At 40.6% G+C, this 24,235-nt stretch overlaps 1 protein-coding gene across 2 annotated transcripts in view; it reads right to left on the bottom strand.

Annotated features, from left to right (window-relative positions):
* The window catches only part of Rapgef4 (Rap guanine nucleotide exchange factor (GEF) 4), a 270,298-nt gene that overhangs the window by 227,962 nt on the left and 18,101 nt on the right, over window positions 1–24,235 (bottom strand). Inside the window, exon 1 of one of the 2 annotated variants that reach the window (XM_013030041.1) lies at window positions 17,997–18,117. The exons of the other annotated variant lie outside the window; for it this stretch is intronic. Coding sequence (XP_012885495.1) covers window positions 17,997–18,002 — 6 coding nt within the window. The 5' untranslated portion in view covers window positions 18,003–18,117. Of the gene's footprint in view, window positions 1–17,996; window positions 18,118–24,235 lie in introns of those variants that run through there. 2 annotated transcript variants of the gene reach the window in all.

The following is a 24,235-nucleotide window of genomic DNA, read 5'->3' as shown; positions in this document are numbered from 1 at the left end:
GTCCTAGCTCTACCACAGTAGGCTTGGAGACAAAACTCTCTGAACTTGCTTCTGGACACTTGATTGTACTAAATGATCTTTAATAACCTCTAGAGCTACTAAGACTTACCAAGAAGGTTTTCCTAAGAAAGGACATGAGGAGGAAGAAGAGGACTGCCTCACTTGGTGTTTTTCCTAAAGACTATCTTTCCTATGAAAGAATGACATTATTCATCTTCATTACAATGATAGAAGGGGTGGCTCTCATGAAGATGCATTGTAAACATAAATGGGCATGTTAAATTGAAACCCCTTGTACAGTTATTTGAAGAAAGGAAAAAATTTAAATAAACAAAAATTCTCTATCCAAGTTCTAACTATTATTGACTTAATAAATATTAAATGAGTGTCACCATGTGGCAGTCATCAGTTGTAAACTTTGCATTCAATCTTCTAAGACTTGACCTTTACTGAATAGTTCACCTAACACTGCACATAATTCTAGAAGGGAAGTGGTCAAGGTGCCAAAAAGTAAGAGAAAGGCCCAGAACAAGTGAGTAAGATAAGAGTTGTGTAAGTGTTCTAGTGCAAACATTGATAACCAAAGTGATTTGCCTGATTGGTCCTATTAAGTGGATGTCCATTTATTCCTTTACCTTCTAAAACTATATGATCACTTAATAGAGCAGCATTCTTCCTTAGAGCCAAGTCTTTCTTTAATGATTAGTTAAGTAGAATTTGGCACTGGTGGCTCACTCCTGTAATCTTAGCTACTCGGAAGGCTGAGATCTGAGAATCATAGTTGGAAACAAGGCCGGGCAAGAAAGTCTGTGTGATCCATGTCTCCAATAAACTACCAAAAAAGCCAGAAGTAGAGCTGTGGTTCATGTGGTAGCAAAAGAACTTCAGGGACAGTGCCCAGGCCCTGAGTTTAAGCCCCAGGCCTGGCACACCAAAAAAGATAGGTAAGTAGCTGAATACCTGCTCTGAACTCTACAACCAGCTTTCATGTGAATACAGCAACAAAAACAAACAAAAAGCAACAAATATAGATGCTTCTTAGTAGTGAAGCCATATAATAAGTCATTTGGACCCAAGGATGATCTGACTGCTCAAAGAATTCAATGGAGAAAGTAAAACTTATAAAGGATGAGTATCAGAGATGAAACGGGGATCATTTCAGGGCAAAATATTAGAGACTACAGGATTCCCCCAGTCAAGAAGATGAAAAATAAGACTGATTATTTATTTTTTTAATCTATTCACTTTCCCCTCAATGCCAGGATTTTTAAATCTTTACGTTTATGCTCAACCTTTCATTTGTACACAACTTACCTCTTGAAATCAGGCAGCTCCTTAGACACGATGCCCTTTGCTTTTGTATCATATTTGCATGAAGGCAGGCCTCTACTAAATATTCCATGAATTAATAAAAGCTCAGGATGGTGATAAAGAAGCTGAGTACTCTCTCCTAACTCACCAGAATTAGCATCCACAATCTATTTCTTTCATTAATAGTACAAAGGGGTTGGAAGTAATAAGGGAAAATTATGAAAAGGGGTGACATTGATCACGATGCATTGTACACATAAACTGACATGTTAACTTGAAACTCTCGTGTACAACTACTTGAAGATAATAATAATAAAAAAGAGATCCATACCAGAAAGATACTGTTCTCTGCTCAGGGCATGAAGACCAGGGGCCCACAGGGAGATAATCTTATTTACTGTCCCGCATTTTGAAACTGTAACTAAATTAATCTGTCCCTCTAAAGAAAAATAATAGCAAGGTATGAGTAAATGGGCTTGGGGTTCTTCAATACATATATCATGCAGTTTTTCTTTGTTACCTCCCTTAGTACTCTGTGTTTGATGTACATAAACAACTATTGTTCAGATAAATGTATACATATGTCACTAAAGGCCAAGGGCATAGAAAACATTTAGGGTAGAAAAGACCTTCAAATTGTATTTTTTTAGACCTATATATAACGTCTTCTAGAATCATCTCCAAACCAAGAGAAACTACAACAATTTTTAACCACATATATCTATCTGGTTAAACAATAAATAAAATAAAGATCTAACCATCAGACTTATCACCAGTATACTTAAAATATTTAAGTTCTTAATTCATACCACTATGAGATTTCCTTAGACAAAGTTGTCTCCAGCTTCTTCTCCTTTGGTCATAAATACACTAACTATGGCTCATGTAATATATTTATTTTCCTTAAGTCATCCTTTAGAATAAAAACCAATTATAGGGAAAACAAAGGTGAGAAGCACCGGAATATCTTTTACCCTGGTTTCCCAGTGCATTCTAGGCTGGCTGATCATCTTGGTAAGGTGGTCCAGTATTATATGACCTTCATCTCCTCAGGAACTGGTTAAAGGTTGAAAAATGATTTTAAGATGGGATCTTGCTAGGCTGCCTGAAACTCATTCTATAACCCAGGTGGGCCTTGAACTCATGATCCTCTGCCTGAGTCTCTTAACTGATGGGTTTGTAGGTGTACATCATCACATCTGTCTTGGGAAGACACTTTTGAGGAGGACAATCTTTCATATAATATGAACAGAGAAATAAACATCTTTCATATTCTGAAAAATCAGGAGGAAGAATCTGGATGGTCATTTCTTGTAAACATAAATAAATAATAATAGGTAATTGCATGAGAAACTCAAATAGGCATAGCAGACTTCTTCTATAAGAGACTGTTTTTTTCTTAAGTACCTTGAGGTTCACCTCAGGGTCTCATATGAGTATGAGTGTCAACACAGGAGACACTTCATGTCTATTGAAATTAACTTAATGTTACCATTGCAATTTGGTCCTGTTTGTTAGAAAGGAGCATGACTTCCTATTTGGGCAATCACTCCCCACATGCATTTAAGTTTTTTTCTCATATATATTCCATTTAAAAAAGGATGAAATTAATATTTTTTGTTTACTTATTTACAGGTTGTTTGGCTGGCTTCTTGCCAGTACTGTTTGGTCATAGGCCAGCAGGCAAGAAAGCATGTGACCAGTCATGGCTTTTGAAGTAAAGCAGATCTAATTTAAATTCTAACTCCTTCACTTTAAAACTTGTAAAACTTTGAGCAAGTTCAATTTCTTCACTCTCTGTGCTCTTATAAAATGGGGTTATAATCCCTACTGGCTAGGGTTGTTAGAAGGACTAAATGAGATGGCAGGCCCACAGCAAGCATAGATAGCATACAGCTATTTTAATGTTTATTATTACCTTGTAAGGTCATAGTTAGGAGTCAGCCAAATTATATGTACACACATTTCTAACATGGGTCATGACATGTAATAAATGCTATTGTTCATGCTCTATAAGAACACAATTTAGCTGGGCACCAGTGGCCCCTGCCTATAAGCCTAGCTACTCAGGAAGCTGAGCTCTGAGGATCAAGTTCGAAGCCAGACTGGGCAGGACAGTCTATGAGACTCTTATTTCCAATTAACCACCAAAAAGATAGAAGTGGAACCATGGCTTTGAGCACAAAAGCTCAGAGACAATGCCCAGGCCCTGAGTTCAAGTCCAAGGACTACCACTGAACAAAACAAAAAACTCGCAAACAATTTAAAACACAATCTGTGTCATCTCCTTATTTACATACCCTAGGGATGCACTGTGGCCATAGGCCATTACTCCATATATTTTGGCTTTTCCCAGGCATGTACCAAACACTTTATGAATCTCTCAATCTGAAGAAACTAAAACTGGACTGGTGCCCAATTGCCAGGGATAACTAGAAACAAATAATCATCAGAATGTTCAGCTCTGCTATGACAGGCCTGGTAAACACTAACTAAATGACTGGGTGGAAGATGGTAGCCATGTTTCCAGGCCTGGTTTTACCTGGATGGGAATTGTGCCCAAAGCAGTTTTGTCACTCATGCCATCCAAATAAGTGTGGCCTGACTGGTCCCCTGTGTCATATCCTCAAGTCTTTTCACGTGAGTCATCACTCAGCTGGAAAGCAGGAAGCACTCCATTGGAGGGAGGAAGTCAAAAGGACACCACGCCTCAGGACAATACCCTTCTTACCCAAGCCGTGTTATTATTACCAGCCACCAGGCAACACCCAATAGCATGTTTGCTCATATCTCAGAAAGGAAGATCAGGCTGTGAGTTTACTCCAGTGCCTGACCTGGAAGATACCATTCACTATAACCAAATGCCTGTTCTATGACATCACAGGCCTCAAAGCACAAACCTGGAGGCTAAAAGCACTGAGACCTAAGACCCCCCCCCCTTCAGTGTATTCTGTTATTTCAAAAATGACACTCATTGGCGTAGATGAGAATAGGCAGCATGGGTGTTTTTGCACATATTTGGCACACAAAGGGAGCTACTGTAAAGATCTTTGCTGCCAAGATTATCTGCTTTTTAATTTTTTTCAATTTGCATTAAAAAAATGTAAGCCTGTCTCGATACCAAGTCTTTTCTGAAGTGAAGGTATGTTTGCATTTCAGTGAGTCAGGAGTCCCCTCATCTGCCACATTTTTTCAGACCTGGAGTGGCCAGAAATACTGTTCAAAGTTGAGGGGAAAGTTGGGAAGAGTTTGGAAGAGTGATGCTCCATCTCATGCTCTTTTCAGTCACCATCCTGAGGTCCAATCTTGAACCTTGTAGGGCAGGAAATCTTTTTTTCCGCCAAGGGCCATTTGGGTATTACTAAGATCACTTGTGGTCCATACAACATTAGCAATTCAGGCAGAAGGCTATGAGCAGTCTACAAGTGGCAGACAAGAAGCATTGTTAGTTGGACCATTATGTACCAAGGGCTTGATTTCAAGGTTCATATAAGGTTCATGGACTGGACGTTTCCCACCCCTGTGAGGAATGAAAGACACACACACACACACCTAGCCCCAGTATTCTCATGATCTTAGCCTTTCACTGCCATGAACAATTTGACTTCTGAATTAGAAATGGATAATTTAAAAATCGTATATTTTAGCCCAGAGTTAGTAGCTCACATTTGTGATCCTACCTACTCAGGAGGCTGAGATCTGAAGATCATAATTCAAAGCCAACACAGGCTGATAAATTCAAGAGACTCTTATCTCCAACTAATCAGCAGAGACTAAATCAGAGGTGTGGCTCTAGTAGCAGAGCACCCACCTTGCAGAACAAAGAATGAGGACCTGAGTTGAAGCCATACAACTGGCACGACATATAAATAAATAAAATTTGTATATTTTGGCACCTTATAATTGTACATTTTGTTGCATATTGACAGTTAGGAAATTTTATTATTACAAATATTCAGAATGAATTCTAATAATTTGCATTTAGAAAATATATCTAAATTAATGTCAAGTAACATATCTAAAATTACTACCATGTAATGAAATTACATGCTTGATACTCAGGCGTTCTACAACCACTATGAAAACTATGTTATAGTTTTTCATTTCACAGTGAGCGCTTCCAGTCAGGTACTACAAAGCCAGGAAGGAATAAAATCTTAGAACCAAATCCATCCACCACTGAGGGCATGTGTTTTCCACCATGAAACGCTCTCTCTATTTACTAAGGAACTTATATGTGATAGGATATGCTTGCAGCTTGGTGAATAATTTAGAAATACTAGTCTTACAAAGATTTTTTTCTTTTTTGGTCGGTTGTGGGGCTTGAACTCTGGGCCTGGCGCTGTCCCTCAGCTCTTCAGCTCAAGGCTAGCGCTCTACCACTTGAGCCACTGTGCAACTTCTGGTTTTCTGAGTGGTTTATTGGAGATGAGGGTCTCACAGACTATCCTGCCTGGGCTGGCTTTGATCTGAGGTCCTCAGATCTCAGCCTCCTGAGCTGCTAGGATTCTAGGTGTGGCCCGGCTAGTCTTACAAAGATTTTTAAATCACTTCAACAGCAGAGCAGTAATCCAGAGGCCACCATAACACATCCCCAAATTGATCCATATGAAATTAAGAGCTGCAAATAAGTCTCTTGAGCCACCAAAATAAATGTTTTATACCTCAAGAATCTACAAATGATCCTGCCTTGAGCATACAAGACTAACTTCCTTAGGGTCTATTTACTTACTCATATGCCAGGCTACAAAAGTCCCTAGCTATGTTCTCTCCCCAGGTTATGAGCAAAGAAAAAGCACCAGAGGAAGAAGTTGGGGAGGTTCCTGGGGCAGGAATATCGACTTTAGAGAAAAGCAAGAGCTGGAAACCTGCAGCAAGGGACAAACAGGAAATCTGGAGAATCCTGTGATGTGCTGGTACCCCAATACTGTGGGCCACAAACTCTTCCCAGCTCAGAAGCTTCACATGGCAGTGATGTACGGTATACGTGCACAAGTTCATAAAGCTGACACAGATTACTCTGTTGCAGGAAAGACAAATTTAATGTTTTATTTAAGAAAAAAGTAGACAAAAAAGGCAATTTAAAAACATTTCTTCCAAAAAAAAATGTTTTGAAATTTCAAGAAAGGCAGTTTCCCTTTATCACAAACTAATCTGGGACAGAGCCTATCACACTCAATGAGGGGCCCTGGCTCTGCTTTGCAGCTCACCAGCTCCTTTACCACCACAGTAGAGTTAATCACGTTTAATTTCAAGTCTTATGGTATTAGGATCTGAACTTAGGGTCTTGTGCATACTAGGCAAACACTCTTACCACTTGAGCCATGCCCTAATTATTTTGCTCTAGTTATTGCTCAGTCAAGGGCTACACTGGGCTGGTAATCAGACCACAATCCTATTGAAGTTTCCCAAATTGCTGGGATTACAGGTATGCACCACCACACCCAGTCCTTCCAAATAAAAAAAAAATTGGGGGGGGGTCCAGTTGTGGGGCCTGAACTCTGGGCCTGGGCGCTGTCCCTCAGCTCTTCAGCTCAAGGCTAGTGCTCTACCACTTGAGCCACAGCACCACTTCCGGTTTTTTTCTTTTTGCTTATGTGGTGCTTAGGAATTGAACCCAGGGCCTCATGCATGCAAGGCAAGAGCTCTACCACTGAGCCACCTTCACAGCCCCATCAAATCAAATTTTTTAACTTTATAAGTTCACTTAATCTTAGACCCTCCTCTCAGTCTACCTACCCGGAGGTTTTTTGAAGCTGCCTCTGCTATCTTCCATACATGATTCTACTCCAATTTTCTAGAACCATCCAAGATTCAGTGCACTGAACACCTAGGAATGACGAGATCTAGGCACAGAACTGGAATTACTTCATCTCTATGACCTGGGTTCTTTCATTTCAATCCCACAAGACAAACCCACTAAACAATCTGATCTGGAGCAAGAATGAGAAGCCAATGTACTAAACTGGCAAGCCATTGATTTAGCCAAGAAAAACAGCATGTGATATAATTCAAAAACGCACATTCTTTTTAGCTGCTCTCAAGCAGATAAAGATAAATTCTTGCTGGGAACATTTTGCAGCCAATAGATCCAGCAACCAACTCATTTGGGATTAGCTTCCTGAAGTGGCATTGCCTCAGCTGCAAAAGGATAAAAATAACATTAAATGAAAACAAAATAATTTCCAAGAGAAATAACAGACAATAATATAACTTTCAAAAAGTTTTGCTGTAGTAGAAAGATGCTTAGCAAGGTAAAATGGGGATAGGCCTTGTAGGAAAGAGGTTAGAAGCGATGGAAATTAATGAACAAAATATTTGGAAGAAGAAAATCATAATGCAAACCAGGAAATGTTTCTCCAGCTTTAAATACTTGATCACAAAATAGATCTGGGACAAAAAGTTGGAAAATATATATCTATAAATTTGCATCTGTATCCCTCTTAAGAACCTGGAATGTTAGTAGAAAAATTATGAAACTAATATTCTCTGGGGAGAGGAGATAGGAAGCAAGTAGGGAAGGTAAGGAAAAAACTCACATCTCATTTCATGCATTTCTGTGCTCAGGGTGGGCTGCAGAGGCAGGCAACTTGTGCAACTGTACTGTTTCCTGCATCTCTTCCCAGGCACGGGTCCATGAATCTGGCTGCTGCTCTGCTGTCACCACTTTGAGATCCTTCCTAATCTTATTTTTGAACTTGTATTGTGCAAATCCAGTCCAGTAGTGTGTTGGATCATGCATAGAAGGGAAGATACACACAAGTCTATCTCTAGAATTCTTGAGTTCTATGCCCCACCTAGTATTTACATCACCCCAGGAGCCCAGGATTCCAGTGCACTCACAAGCAAATAAAAGGTAAGCATTCTATAACTCTCTGGTGAGTAATTCCAGCTGCAGCCAGCCTTGGAGACCTCTTTTCTGTTCTAACTTGAATTTGCTCTGAGTACCGAAATAGTGCAATGATATTGGCCAAGGAACTTTATCACATTCTCTCTTATCACATTACTTCCATGCATTAGCCACCCACTTATGTTGGAAATAATGTCATAAAGGAAAAGAGATGGGGCAACCCAGAGGGTTTTTTTTTCCTTCTAGTCCCTACCCATTAGCAAGCTGGAGATAAAGTGCTGGGAGAATATGTGTGCTTCAAGAAGTGAAATACAGGGGCTGGGAAGGTAGCTCAGTGATAAGAGTGCTTGCCTTGCATACATGAGGCCCTGGGTTCGATTCCTCAGCACTACATAAGCAGAAAAAGCCAGAAGTGGCACTGTGGCTCAAGTGGTAGAATGCTAGCCTTGAGCTGAAGAGCTGAGGGACAGTGCCCAGGCCCAGAATTCAGGCCCCACGACCGACAAAAAAAAAAAAAAAACGAAGTAAAATATAAGCAGTTCAATCAGTTTTGTGCACAGCTTCTACTCTGTCCTGATAAGAATAAAATACATATGCATGTACAAGCTGAGAAATATAAATAGGTAATTTCAGGGATTCTGCATACAAGTTAAATGTTCTTATATTTGCATTTAAAACTGGCATTGAACTACAGCAAGGTAAATAGCAAATTTATGCTAATAATTTAAATTTTTGATTTTTTTTCCCTTTCCTTAGAATAACACTAAATAGCAAATAAAGAACAAAGTGATGAGCTTAGGGAATGCAGAGGGAAAGGAGCAGCTTTATATTTTAGTGCCATTAAAAACACTTTATTTTACTCCAGGGATATAAAACATTGCCATATACGGGAAGAAAATACTCCCATACATTCACTGTGCACAGTCCTACAAATCATGTCCCTGGATATGTCTGTAATATTTGCATTTTGTACATATATCCTACTTGTGTATGTTAAGAGATATGTTTCTTTTCACCTCACCCATCACCCCTTTGTCTTATCTCTTAGCCCAAGTCTATTTTAGAACTGTTTCTAAAAAATAACAGCCCCAATGAAGAAACATTTTGAACAAACAAAGGAATATTGCATCCTATTATTCCTGCTCTCCTTTCCTTTCGTGGTCGTTTGTTCTTCCTGATTTATAGCACTGGAACCACAGTCAGCACAATGAAATTAAACAAGAAGAATATGCCAGATTTAAAAACCCAAGCTCAATTTAATGAACTCAACTCATGTCAGCTGCATTGTCAGCAAATTTATTCTCTTGAGAGCTATGGATACAAGGTCATCTACACCATAAGGGCTGCCTGCCTTCATTGGGACATGAACATCCCTCAGGAAATACAGGTGACCTGTGCTGGTTATTTACAAAGAATTTCTCAGAAATTAATGCCAGAAAGATCTCTCACATCTCATTTACTAACACAGTGTCAATATGATCTCCCACAGCTAAACTGATCACATCTCTAATAAGAGTAAAGACAGTCATTTTACATGTACTTCTTTAAATATTACTTACCATTTGTTCTTGAAAAGTACACGTTAAAATTAATTATTGCACAATGATTTTTATAGACTTGGTTCAAATGTTTCTATTGGAAGCCATCATTTTGCAGTAATGTTCTAGGATTTAAAACATGGTAGAATGTGGGTATAATGTTAGAGCATAGTAAAACAATAAGCCAAAAGGGGCAAGTAAATGAAAACCCTGCAGGTATGTTAGAGTCAATTTGTGTGAAGTTAATGACTCAAAATGTTAGTTTAATTTTTTAAATTTGTTTTCCTTCCCAAGAAGTTGAGAAGAGTCAAGTGTAAGTTTTGGAATTCACCCAATAGACAATCATAGAGAATAATCAGCATAAATACTGGACAGAAGCCAGTAACCTCAGGCTGCTTCTAGCCAGGGGAAGTGTGGCTGAAAAACATACTTCCCACTGCATACCCAGTTGTACACTTGGAATTTTGTACCAAGTGCACACATTTAATTTCAATAGGTTAAATGATCACTTCAATGTGAGAATTCTTACTTTGCATGACAGGCTATGTTATTTTTAATTGTTAAAAGTACCATCCTCTGAAGTTGTCCACTTAACCATAGTGGCCTTATTAAACATGGACAGTTTTGTGTGGGGCAGAGAAGGGGTACAGAGGGAAGGTACATCAAAACCACACCTTAGAGCAAACCTCTTAGCCATTCTGGAATTAGGTACAAAATGTCCAAATGAAGTCAGCCAATCCATAAATTAAAAGTATTTATATTAACATTAGCTTTGTGGTCAGATGTGGTATACCTCTGTTTTCCCAGCACTTGGGAGACTGAGGCAAGAGGACCATGAGGTCCAGGACATCTGGACTTTATGAATAAATAAATAAACACTGAGATTTCATCTTACCCCAGTTAGAATGACCATTATCAAGAAGACAAACTATTGTTCAACCATTCTGGAAAGCAATTTGGAGATTCTGCAAGAAACTAATCATAGAACTACCCTGTGATCCAGAAATACCACTCTTGGGCTTTTCCCAAAAGATGACAAAATCAGGAGACAGTAAAGCCACTTGCACGACCATAGTCAAGGTATGGAAACAGCCCGCATGCCCCTCAATGGACAAACAGATCAATAAAATGTGGTATAAATACACAATGGAATTTTGCTCATCCATTCGAAAGAATGATTTTACATTGTTCACAAGGAAATAGATGGACCTGGGGTCGGGGCGGTGGGGAAGGGGGGAGGAGGAATACATTAAGTGGAGTCAGGCCCAGAGAGATAAAGAACACATGTTTCTCTCATATGTGGATGAATTAGATCTAATTTATAAATACACAAGTAAACACATATGGATTTGTATGCAAATGTATTAAGTGAAGTATGGTATTTGCAGAGGAGAATTCAAATAGTATAATTCCTTAGAAAAACTGAACTCACAGTCCAATAAAATGAATACCGTGCAACAGGCACTTGAAAGTTATGGGAAGAGGTCAAGAGGTGGGAGGTTAAATAAAAGAGGAGAGGAGAGGAGAGTGCAGTTATGATATTCACTGCATAGCCTCTGAAACTAGGAAAACTGAGGAGAAGGGTAGAGTTGGGAGGGATGGGGGGAAATCATGGAAGGGGTGACATTCATCAAGATACATTGGACTGTCAATTGACTTGTTGAAGGATAACTCCTTTGTACAACTACTTAAAGATAATAAAAATATAATAAAAATAAATAAGGCAATTGTAGGATCTCTTTAAACTACGAAGCATTTATTTTGTTTTGGTTTGGTTTTTTGTTGATCATGGGGCTTGAACTCTGGGCCTGGGTGCTGTCCCTCAGCTCTTCAGCTCAAGGCTAGTACTCTACCAGTTGAGCCACAGTGCCATTTCCAGTTTTCTGGTGGCTTATTGGAGATAAGCGTCTCACAGAGTTTCCTGTCTAGGCTGGCTTTGAATCATGATCCTCAGATCTCAGCCTCCTGAGTAGCTAGGATTACAGGCTTGAGCCACTGGAACCTAGGAAAGCATTTGTTTTGATTTTAGCACTTCATATTTTTTTCCCTAATGTTCTCTGGAAGAGTTCTTTCCTCAGAAAGCAATATGAACACATGATAACAATTATTTTTCTATTTCTACTCCCTCAATCACAAGTGTATAAGAATGTGTAAAGTCAAGAGTGAATTTTCAGTGTTTTTCCAGAGACTAGAATATCTAGTCTAGCCTATATCCTTTCATTTATTTGTTTTATTGCCCCTGAGCTTTTTGCCCAAGGCTAGTGTTCTACCACTTTGAGCAACAGCTCCTCTTCTAGTTTTGGAGTGATTAATTGGAGGTAAGAGTCTCACAGACTTTCCTGTCGGGGTTGGATTTGAGCCATGATCCTCAGAACTCAGACTCCTGAGTAGTAAGGATTGCAGACATGAGCCACCAGCTCACCTGTATCCTTTTGATTCTACAAAGGATGACTTTTCATCTTTGGAGATGAATAATTATCTCGTAACCAGACCTCTATTAGATTAAAATAAATACTATTGGCTTCCTTTTAGAAAAATATGCATACACACACAGACACACACGCACACACACACACACGCAAGTCAAATGTCAAATAATGTCTATGAACTCTCCGGGGTCTGAGTCCCAGATTAAAAGTGCCTGCTGTGAATTAGTCTTCTTTCCTAATTCTCCGCATATAAACCTGTCTTCCAAGGGGTGAACTCTGAGTTATTTTACTTCTAATGGGAAAGACCTCAACATTTGAGTCTAATCTTCACGCCAAAAGCTTATTTCATTCCTAAAATATCCATCACTGGATCCTGGATATTAAACTCTATTCTTCAGTGTAAATCTGTAATAACTTCTATTCAAGAGCTAATATATGAAAAAGACAAGACTGGCTTCTGGCACTTGGTGGCAGTTAATTCAATCCCTCTATTATCAATAGTTTTTTCTTCTATTTTTCGCATACAGAGACCAGGCAACAGCAAAGTTCAAATGATCACTACAATCTAACCAGATCTGGCCCTGAGACAGTTCATGTCATAGTCCCTCCAGGGGATGTTTGCTCACCTTCCTTCTTCATGGGATCAAGGAAGACTCTTACACATACTGGGAGTGCACAGGTGAAAACAAATGATGTGGAGTGTTTATGCCTTCTGTGACTAAGAACTCAGGTGACCTCCTGCCCTACCAATGTCAACAGAGCTCCAACTGGAGGAGGCATCAAAATGAAGACCACAGGCCTCCAAATCCAGGAGAAAACAGATGGATCTCAGGTATAGCTGAAAACACCTACAATTCTCTTTGGATCAGATTTGAGGTCCTATGTCTCCTCTTGCCACAGGTTCTCTCTAGCTTCCAGATTGATTGTTTTAGAGGTCCCTTTATTTTGCTTGAATCTTAGCAATGGCCAAGTTGAGCTTCCAGATCCTCATTTATCCATCAGATCTCAGGTTTCATAGCAACCTTCTTTCATAGTGATTTCTGATCATGTGAATCCTTTGTCTGGAGGAAGTTCTTCCCCATTCCAAACTTTCCTTCCAACAGATCTACTTCTACAAACAAACCTCCAAGTGGTAACACAAGTGAGAATGGGCTGCCATGGGCTAATGGCTGGTGCTAGGATCTGATCTAAAGAATATGTTGTCAGAGGAAACAGCTTTTAGGAGGATAGGTCCTGAGGTAGGTAAAGAGGCCAGGGAGGCACAGCAGTCTGCCTTCCTGATATAGGGGCCTGCCAGATGATGCTTCACCAAGAATTTTACCTTCAGTTCTCTTACTTAAAACTTCTGGGCTTGGGCCCGCTGCTGGTGGCTCACACCTGTAACCCTAGCTACTCAGGCTGAGATCTGAGGATCACAGTTCAAAGCCAGACCAGGCAGGAAAGTCTGTGAGACTCTTATCTTCAATTAACCACCAGAAAACCAGAAATGGAGCTGTGGCTCAAGTGGTAAGGTGAGCAAAAAACCTCAGGGAACAGTATACAGGCCCTGAGTTCAAGCCCCATACCGACAAAAAAAAAAAACCAAACCTGTGAGCTAGTTTCATGATTTACACTGAGAACTGACAGGTATAGTCTCCGAAATGGCTGGGGAGACAGCAAGAAGAAAATAGAAGATTATGGAACCCCTGTTCCGTTGTCACAAAAGGCCAGAGGTAGCCAGGCACAGTGATATTACCTGTAATCCTAGCATCCATGAAATCTAAAATGAGTTCTAGGCCAACCAGGGCTACATAATGAGACCTGTCTCGGAAGGAAGGACAGAAGGAAGGAAGGAAGGAAGGAAGGAAGGAAGGAAGGAAGCAAGGAAGCAAGGAAGGAAGCAAGGAAGGAAGCAAGGAAACAAGGAAGCAAGGAAGGAAGGAAGCAAGCAAGGAAGGAAGGAAGGAAGGCTGGCTTTGATTCCCCCCTGCCTCCCCCCTTCCCGCCCTGCCTCCATTAAGAACTTAGAGATGAGAAGAGCCTGTCCTGCATACTGCCAGGGCTACTATTATCCCTCCTCAGTGGGACGATATGGTCCACCAGAAGCTGAGTGATCTGCCTGTATCCAGCAGCCTTGACCTGTCAATGATGCTGTTCTGGGCCCTGAAATGGCGATGGTCCAGGCTGATTCTCCTGGCACATACTCTCTTCCTCCTGTCTCTGGCCTCTCTTGTGGCTCAGTCATCCTTCTATCTTTACATTTATTTTCACGTTTATCTTTATTAGATGGTGAGCTTCTAAGGGCCACAAGTTGTTCATTTCTGCTTCCTCAGTGGCTAGAACAGTTCATGGCATGTAGAGGGTACTCTGCTGACACGATGATATGTTTGGTTGATTTTTTAAAAAATGTATGTGTCAGTTGATAGAGGCAAGCTGATTGGAAAGGGACCAAATTTATAAAGTTTCCAATGCTGGGTAAACAATTTGGATATTCTGCATTCGCAACCTCTTACTCCTTCTACCCTTGTAACGGTGACGGCCACACTCGGTGTTTAAGATGGCAAGGTACATTAGAAGCCCTGCTCTGTCTCTTCATCTGCCCACTTCCTCAAGGCTAAGGGATTGATGATTAGATCCCTTCTTCTTCCAACAATCCAACCAGTTGTGGCAGGATTACTTTGGCTCTCATTTTACAAACAAGGAAAATGGTTTAGAGAGATTGTAATTCCCTTGAAGATACAAAGCTGAAAAAAAATCAAGATCAGGAATGTCCTCATGGTCTCTCAAGTAGCTGGGATTACAGGCATGGACCACCAGGCAGGCCCCAGTTTATCCGGCTTTCATTTACTCTCATTCTCATTGTTCAAGAGGACAGTGGAATTTCCACCAGCTACCTGGCAAAGAATACTCCATTGCTCTGACAGCTAAGAGAATGTATGCAGAAAGGACAGTGGAATCTGGATGCCCTCACACCTTACTCTCATACTTTGAATTACTATAAAACACGGCAGCCTCTGATTGATAAAGCCTTGGATAATCCCCAAGGCTTTGTCTAGTAGAATTGTTTAAAACTGGCAGAACCCCAGTCTGAGAGTAGGATGTCTGTATGGACACAGAAAAAAATTATCCTAGGAAACAGAACCCACACTAGTAAGGAACAAACACCCCGGAGTAAGACACTGGAGCAACAAGGTTCAATCACAGAGGGAGCTGCTCTAAAGCAAGGTCTCAGCCTGGCTACCCAGTACATCCACTGGGAGCACTTTTAGAAGTCACAGATGGCCAGGCCCCATTTTCTTGAGATTTATAATCCACTGGTTTGAGTAGGTGGTACGAAGACATGGGGGAAAAAAAATTAAGCTCCTCAGGTAATTCTAAAACGGAACTAGTTTTAAGAACTACTGTTATAAATGATGAAAGATATCAAAAAAAGTTCTTCCCTTACAAATAATACTTTGATATAATATGAATCATTGCCCTATATTTGATTCTTTCTGCTCCCCTAGTTGATGGCTTTGCTTTCCTTCATTTACTATCCAAAAGGGGAGGGCACACAAAACTCTTCAATGCCAGTCAGTAATCAATGGGCATTGACTCCTACAGTCAACACAGCAGGATGTAAGTAAAGGTAACTCTGTTTGACAATGAGGTGGCAGAGGAAGCAGGCAGCCTCTGCACAAAGTCACCTAGCCAGCCCTGGGATAAACCAGGAATAGACTGACATTTCAGGCCAGACCACTTGACCACATAAATGGCCTTGGAAGCCTATCTTGCTCTTATTGGTTTGGGCTAGACAAGTTCAAAACCCTGAGGTCAGGGAAACCAATCAGACCCAAGACAGCAGGAACTCAGAGGCCAGCATTGTGAGCAAGCGGATTTCCTGCAGCTTCTTTCTTGGTGTTAGATACTCACCAGGGTGCCCTAACCTCTCATGACAGCCTGGAGATGACCTCAAGTGGAATTTGGACCCACGGGAATAGGAAAATCCCATGACCAAAGAGCTTTCTACATAATATCATCCAGTCCACCCCATGAGTTCCTTCTGGAAGTCTCAAGTTCTTAACATTTTCCTGAATAGAATGGCCTTTGCCTGAGGGATCTAGTGCTGGCGTAGATCTTTGGCAGATCATGACTGCAAACAACAACAAAAGTAACAAACAAGCATTTGGAAACAGCACATGACACCTCTATGGACAGGCTAAGCTCTTCCCAAGCCTGCCCAGAGGCTCTGCCTTGGAGGAGAAGAATGTGGAGAGCACAGACACTCAACCACAAGGAACCAGCCCTGCCCCTCCCCTATGGCAAGTCTGCCTGCAGTTATCATTTGGTTAGCTGGCTCCCATCCTTTCAAGATGCTGAGAAATGGCCCTGTCAGCCACACAAGAGTTCAGAACCACAGCTCATTGTATTTGGATGAAACAAAACTCTGGATAGGAATAAATACCCACTTCTCTGTGGCCTTCAGCCCATTATCTTTCTCAAAGTATTTTTCAGCTTGTCTCATATTCAGTTTATCTCATATTTGGGTTTATGCCTGTCTGTTCTCCCCATCCACTGAAACCACAGGAAGATGGATTAGATTTTGTCCTTCCACATGCCAAGTGTGTTTGCTGAGTGCAACAGCAGCTTCTTAGAAGTGAGTCAAACAACTGGGTGTTAGTGACTCACCGCTATCATCCTAGCTGCTCAGGAGGCTGACATCCAAGGATCACAGTGTGAAACCACCCTGGCAGAAAAGTCCATGAGACTCTTATCTACAATGAACTTCAAAAAAAAAAAAAAGGAAGTGGAGGTATGGCTCAAGTGGTAGAGTGGTAGCCTTGAGCAAAATAGCTCGGGGACAGTGCTCAGGCCCTGAGTTCAAGCTCCAGGACCTGCACAGAAAAATAAATAAATAAGTGAATGAATGAATGAATGAACAAATAAAATTAAAGAGTGAGAGTAGAGCAGCTATTAGAAGGCACACTGGCCAAGGGCCTTAGCTATGCAGGCAGAATGCTGGGCAGCGTGTGGGCAGATGCCCAGAAGGATGCACCTCGCACATCCTCTGTTAGCACAATCTCTGAAAGGCCTCAGTATCCACTGTATACTCTCAATGAAGGGGAATGTCCTGGCTACAGACCTTGCCAATGGGCCTACTAGGAAGCATCTAGACATTTCTGGCACCTGCCAGCCAAACCTTGATCCACGCAGACCCCTGCTCATCCTCTGAGAAGCAGTGAGATCACAGTCTGGGAAACAGCTGGACTTCAAGGTATCAGTAATGTAATAGAACTCCCATAAACACATAAGGCTTCTATATAATCAGAGAGCAATAGGCAGCATTTCTGCTGAATGTCCAGAGGATGAAAATACCATCACCCTCAATCTGTTTCCTGGCCCCAACTTTGCATCTAATATACATCATTCAGCTATATCATTAGATAACACATATATTTAATATTGATGTGATCACTGTAACTTTGTTTAGCTATGAACAAGTCTCCTTATTTATCTCCTCAAAGCAAACTGAGGACCATGTAGGTAAATAAACATCCTGCACAATCAGTGGAAAAATGAGCCGCCACTGGCCCCACCCCCAACACAGACACCACAAACAAAGTCGAAATCAAATTATAACAGTGCCAGGGTGCATACTTAGGTCTGGTGGAACATAATTAGAAGATCCAGAGATGTTCTTGAACATAATTTCTCAAACCAAATGCAAAACTGTGCTATGTCATATTTCCCATTCTCTCGTTCTTCACTAATCACACACACACACACACACACACATACACACACACACACAAACCCTCTAACCTTAGAGAACATATGCCCTTCTTTTCTGTCCCTCCAAGTTCTCAGATATCCAGTAAATGGCTAGTGTATCTGCACAGCAGAACATACCTTCATGGCCAGCAACTCCTGCTTGGTGTGTCAATGCGAGCCTCTCAGTCCATGGGCAGGAAACAATGCTGACGGCTCTCCAGGAAAGCCTGGGCAGGCAAAGGTAGAAGAAAAGACTTCCTCTTTTCCCCCCTCCCCTTTTCTTCTTCTTCTTCTTTTTTAACTTTAGTTAGCTCCTAATAACTCTCTTCCTTTCTGGATTTGAATCATTTTGTCACTCCATGGAGGAGCTCCAGGCCAGAGGAGAAAGACCCTGGGGCTGACATAAGGTCCAAGTCATCAGCACAGGCTTCCGCTTAGTTGAAAAGAATCAGAGCCGTGAGGAGAGAGACAAGGGAACCAGCCCACAGGATGTGTGTGGCTGGAGTTCCTGGCATGAAGTCTTGGCTTTCATGTTTATTTTTGGATGTATTTTTCTTAGGCCCTTTGATGCAAATTTCTAGCCTGGGAAGTAACCCTACAGTACAAGGTCCAAAGTTGCCAAAAGTCAGCACAGGCTTCTGTCTTGGAAGGAGGGCCCCACAGCTTCTAGGCTACTGTACCACCTCTAAGGAGGCTGTGGGTCCTGATGTATGAACAGGCTTCAGTATCCCACACCCTCAGCATCCATCCAACATGCTGGTCCACCCAGCAAGCCTACCACTAATGCAAAAGAGAAACAATCTGGAATTGTGAGCATGCCAATAAAGCCAGAAAAATCCACCCCAAAGGAGCCCTGAGATGCTTACACTCAGAGATATTATGTTTTGGGTCTCTGGCTTTCATTTTTTCTGACAGTTTCAGGCAGATAGGAACAGCAAACCCACTGGGGCAGGGACAGATGCCTCTGCAAGGTATTATTGAAATATGGTTCTTAAAACACATCAACAAAGACCAAGCTGCTATGGTTTTCAACAATTCTTATTCCCAACGCAGTTTGAGAGATTATTAATAAAAAAAGGGATTCTCCCCCCCCCCAATATAGTCAAAAAGAGGCAGTCAACAGAAATAAATTAAAAAACCTTTTCATAACTGTCAACCTATCTGGTAGAATCGTCAATTTAAAAAAGAACACTACTCTGAAAATTAGAGGCTAAAAATAGGCATAAACCTATTTCTTCAACCTCATTCATTAGTCTGAGAAATCTTATCTACTGATTTCTTTCTTTTCCTCAGACAGAATCATATGTCTTTCTTATTTTTACTACTTGGTTTTATATATCACAAAACATGGGTAGAGTGGGGGATTAACATTAATATTCACTGAGACAACAGGTACTTCTGAAAAATAAACTCTACTAGTATATCCAATATCCAGTATATCATATATTTATATATATTTATATATCTCCAATATCCAAGAAGTGGTTTTCTGCCCTGCTAGGAATAAAATCACAACAGAGTACCAACAATTGTGTGTGAGACAATTATAGTAAGAAGCCACTTTTATCAGCATGGGTCAGATGACAAAGTTAAAATACTGCTTTTATTTTGTAAAGCCTGTGCAATTTTACTACTTGAAAATTTCAAAACAAAATTTATTCATAAATACATATTACTAATATTAATATTATTTTGAACATGCTCCAGTAAAGAAAACATAACTCCCAGTAAAGGAAAATGTTGGTCAAAATGATATTGAAACACAGGTAAACCAGAGTCTTTCCGTAATGTCTTTCCTGAAGTTGCCTAAGATATACACTGGCCTCTCACCCAACAGCGCCCTCATGTAGACACACCTTCAATATAAAGAAGAGCAAACAAACAGGCCTAGAATCATGGCTCAAGTAGTAGAGCACCAGCCATGAGCAAAAAAACTGAGCAAGATCACAGGGCCCTGAGTTCAAGCCTCAGTACTGTCATAAAACAAATAAAGGATGAACAAACACAGCATCACTGTTTTCTCTTCTACATCATTAGAAATCCTCTTCTGCCCTATGTGCTGGGAAGAGAGTCATGAAATTGGACAGTAAATCACTTTTATATTTATTCCAAGAACTGCCATCCATCATAAATACTCATAATCTTGGATCAACTATTAATAACTGACTTAAACTCCCAAGCCTACACTTAACTGCTTTGCCATTTAGCTTCCTTACTGAGAGTAAAAAATGCCACTGGTGTCAAGGAGTTTAAATTATAAATTATAATTGTCTCAAGAACTAAAAATGGTATTCCAAGACTTTTAAATTAATTCTCGTCTAGATGTAATTCAGAAACATAACTACCTCCAACCTCTGCCCTTCACCTCTCTATCTGTCTCTTCCTCCCTCTTGACATGTTCCTGAAAATTTAGATGTTCTCTACCGTAGTGAATATAAAGAAATTCCAATACCCAAGAGGCAAGAAAAGAGGGCATTAGTGACCAATGCTCAATAAATTTAAGCTAAGAAAGCATGGTTTGACTTTAAGATGGACCAATACAGTCTGGCCATAAATTAGAAACTAAAACATGAAAAGGGAGGGAGAAAGAAAGTACTTGTAGAACATAAAGGAAAGCATGGAGCAGCCATACCTCAGTTGTATCTTGCAAAAGTATTCTCTTATTTTATATATTCACATGGGCAACTGAATAAATGTTTTCTGCACAAATTATGACAACTTTCTATGTGTGTGTCAGTACTGGGGTTTGAATTCAAGGACTTATATTCTTGCTTGGCTTTTTCACTCAAGGCTGGCACTCTACCACTTGAATCACATCTCATAAGAGTATCAAGGACCTTCCTGCTTAGGCTGACTTTGAACCTCCATTCTCATATCTCAGCCTCCTGAATAACTAGGGTTACAGGCATAAGCCACCAGTGTCTGGTTAATAACGATGGTATTTTTTTAATATTCTGGGGCTGTGTATTAGACTTACAACAAAAGAAACCATAAAAAGCCAAAGGTATTTAGGGTGGATCTGACCAGGATTTCAAAAACCCACATGCACTCTCTGAATGTATACTTGTAGAAGTCTGGAAAATCAGCCTTTGAATTAGAAAAACAAAAACAAAACAAAACAAAAAAACAGGAATTCCCTGGCTCTGTGCTACTATCACAATAAGACACAAAGTAGAGTGTTTGCTACAGGTGGACCCGTTGCAACAATGAGAAGTACAAGTTGTCATGTCGAAAACAAACTTTACAACTTTGGTGGGGGGGGGAGGATTAGGTGGGGGGAAGGGGGGAGGCTGGGAAGGGATAGGATGGGGAAACAAAGGAGGAGGCTACAATGCTTGATAAGAAATGTACTCATTATCTTGCCAATGTAATTGTAACTCCTCTGTACAGTATTTTCACAATAAAAAATAAATTAAAAAAAAGTAGAGTGTTTGCTCGGTTGATTAAGAAACTATTCTTATACTATGTACCTGGCTAATGATTAGAGGCCACAAGTTACAGTTGGAGGTGACTCAGACTCCTGTTGGGAATATTTTAGGTTTTAGCCCTTTAAGTGGCATCAAGAACCATATATAGAAGGATGTAAAGCAAATATAAGAATGCTTGCCATTGGGGCTGGGAAGGTGGCTCAGTGGTAGAGTGCTTGCCTTGCATGCCTGAGGCCCTGGGTTCGATTCCTCAGCACCACATGAGCAAAAAAGAAAAAAGCCAGAAGTGGCACTGTGGCTCAAGTGGTAGAGCGCTAGCCTTGAGCTGAAGAGCTGAGGGACAGTGCCCAGGCCCAGAGTTCAAGCTCCACGACTGGACCAAAAAAAAATGCTTGCCAGAACTGGCTCTGCCAGGGCCTTTTTCAAAAGTAAACAGTTAAATGTGATGAACATGCAAATTTAGACCACAATGTGGGGCTTTTGCACTTTTACAATATGGAAACACTGACCTAGTCTGACTGTGTCCCCCATTTCTGGCTGACACTAGAGATGCTTCTGTCTTCCTTGCTTCTCACAGAAGCAGAAGCTACTGAACCCTATCCAGAAGCTACTGGATCCTTCCCTATAGAGACCTTCCCTTCTGGTGCAAGGCTAACAGATTTTAGCTTTCAGGTAACATTAAGAGCTTGGCTTTTAGTTTTACTAAGAGATCCCACTTACTAGCACAATAGATGCTTGAACTATAAACCCTATTATTTGATATAATCTGGGTTCTGGTTAGCAAATATTTTCCTTACAGTTAATAATATATATACATATATATGCCATCAATAGCCACCAGTATTCAAAGAATACAAGTTTATTTACTGATAATGATATTTTAGTATGAAATAATATTATTGATTTGACTCCTCCCAGGAAAGTAGAGGGCCCTGACCTGAGGACAGAATTCAGCCAATCTTGTTCATGGCTGCCCGACACACAGGTGGTTTTGGCATTTGTTGAATAACTAAGCATTAAAATAAACATCATCTGATCTTTGGTTTTCATAAGGTACTTTAGAACTTTACAAATTTCTTGCAGTTATCATGTTCTGTCTATGGATAAGCATGCTTCTTAATATAGCTCTCATTAACACATGGCTAGGTGATGGTGTTTATTGAATTTTACTTTAAAGACATGCTTGACCATCTAGCTCTCATGCTCTTTATTTCACAAATGAAGCGTCTGACTATATAAAATCTCTTATGAGGAGATTCCAGTTTAGTCAGGCTAAAAATTTCATCCATCCTTTTCAACTCTAAATGACTCTCTGCATCTTGTCCCCACACACCTGAGTCATTGGCAGGAGAGATCAGAAACCATGCTGTGAACTTGCAGATGAGGGACTGAACCTGAAGAACTGCAAATCACATGAAAAGCTGTGAGGAAGCAAGGACAGCCTTCATCACCAAGGTACCCACCATTTAATAGTGGGAGCAGTAGAAATAAGATTACCTACAGTATGGAGTTTAGCCTCACCCTTAGTGAGCTAGCAGACATAAACCTCCTGATAAACTCAACAACCTCCTCACCATCTTCTTGCCATAAATGTTTGACTTGACCTAAGTTTGTATCCTTAACCTCTATTTGTAGGAAACCTGAAGTAGCAGTATAAAAGAGAATGAGAAAATAATCTGACTAATCTTGAATTTGGGAGAAATAATGCCAAGAGGAAATAAGGAAAGGGAGTGAAAGAAAACAGAAAAGAGAGAGGATACAAATAGGAGAAGGACAGCAAAAGGTTGGATGACCAAATGTTATATGTGGGCTTTTTGTTGTTGTTGTTTATTTGTTTTGGAGCCTAGTTTAAAAAATCAGCCACAAAACAATACTTTCTGGTGGGCAGGAAAGTCTGTGAGACTTTTATCTCCAATTAACCACCAAAAAACCAGAAGTAGAGCTGTGGCTCAAGTGGTAGAGCCCCAGCCTTGAACAAAAGAAGCTATGAGAGAATGCAAGTCTCTGAGTTTGAACTCCGTATGTGCGCATGCATGCACGCACGCACACGCATATGCATGCACACATGACCATGTGTGTGCGTGTGCATGCACACGCAGCATGTACGCGCGCGCGCGCACACACACACACACACACACACACACACAAGGTACTTTGGAAACAGATGGGCAAATATGAAACAGAAGCTGGTATTAGATGTTCCCATGTTGGTAGGTTCAATGATGTTGGTATAGAGATATGGCCGGACACTGGTTTTCTGAGACACCTGCTGAACATCCAGGACACATGTAGGACGCTGGCATTTACACTGAAGTAGTTCAGAAAAAAAAAAACCCACAGATATAGCCAACATGTCTGTGTGTTCCAACTGCCGAATGAAGCAGGGATGAACAGGAGCTCATTATATTCTTCTCTTTATTTTGCTTGAAATTTTTTTTTTCATAGATTTGTTTAAATGTTCCCAGGCAGCAACTTCTCAAGAACTTCCTCACAGCGCTGAAGACTCCTAATTAAAATAAAGGTTTTGATATCTCCCCCACTACCCTCTGCCGGCAATTTGAGTAAGCCACCCCGGACAAAGTGACCATCATGACACATCACAGGTAGGGATCAGTGTTGTTCTGAAACCAGGTTTCCAAATTCCCTTTTTGAAAAAGACTTCTCAGTTTATCTTCTAACATGAAAGATCCAAAAAAAATTTTAATAAAGGCTTATTTGCTTCAAGCCTGGTCCCTTTTAATTGACAGAACCCCTCCTCCCACACCTCATGCAAACTGACTTCTGCTTTTCCTTCCTGAAACCAGCTTTTGTCTCTGAACTTTACCGAGCAGTTGGAGCTCTTTAATATTTTCTGAGAGAAGCATTTCAAACAAGTAACCCTGCAATTTATTCACTACTGCCAAGAACAAAAGTCACAGGTTTCACCAGCCAGGCCTTCCGAGGCTCGGC

The sequence above is a fragment of the Dipodomys ordii genome, unplaced genomic scaffold (assembly GCF_000151885.1).
Source record: "Dipodomys ordii isolate 6190 unplaced genomic scaffold, Dord_2.0 Scaffold5, whole genome shotgun sequence".
NCBI lineage: Eukaryota > Metazoa > Chordata > Mammalia > Rodentia > Heteromyidae > Dipodomys > Dipodomys ordii.
The sequence above is the reverse complement of the archived record's forward strand: the minus strand, read 5'-3'. Positions and strand labels throughout refer to the sequence as shown.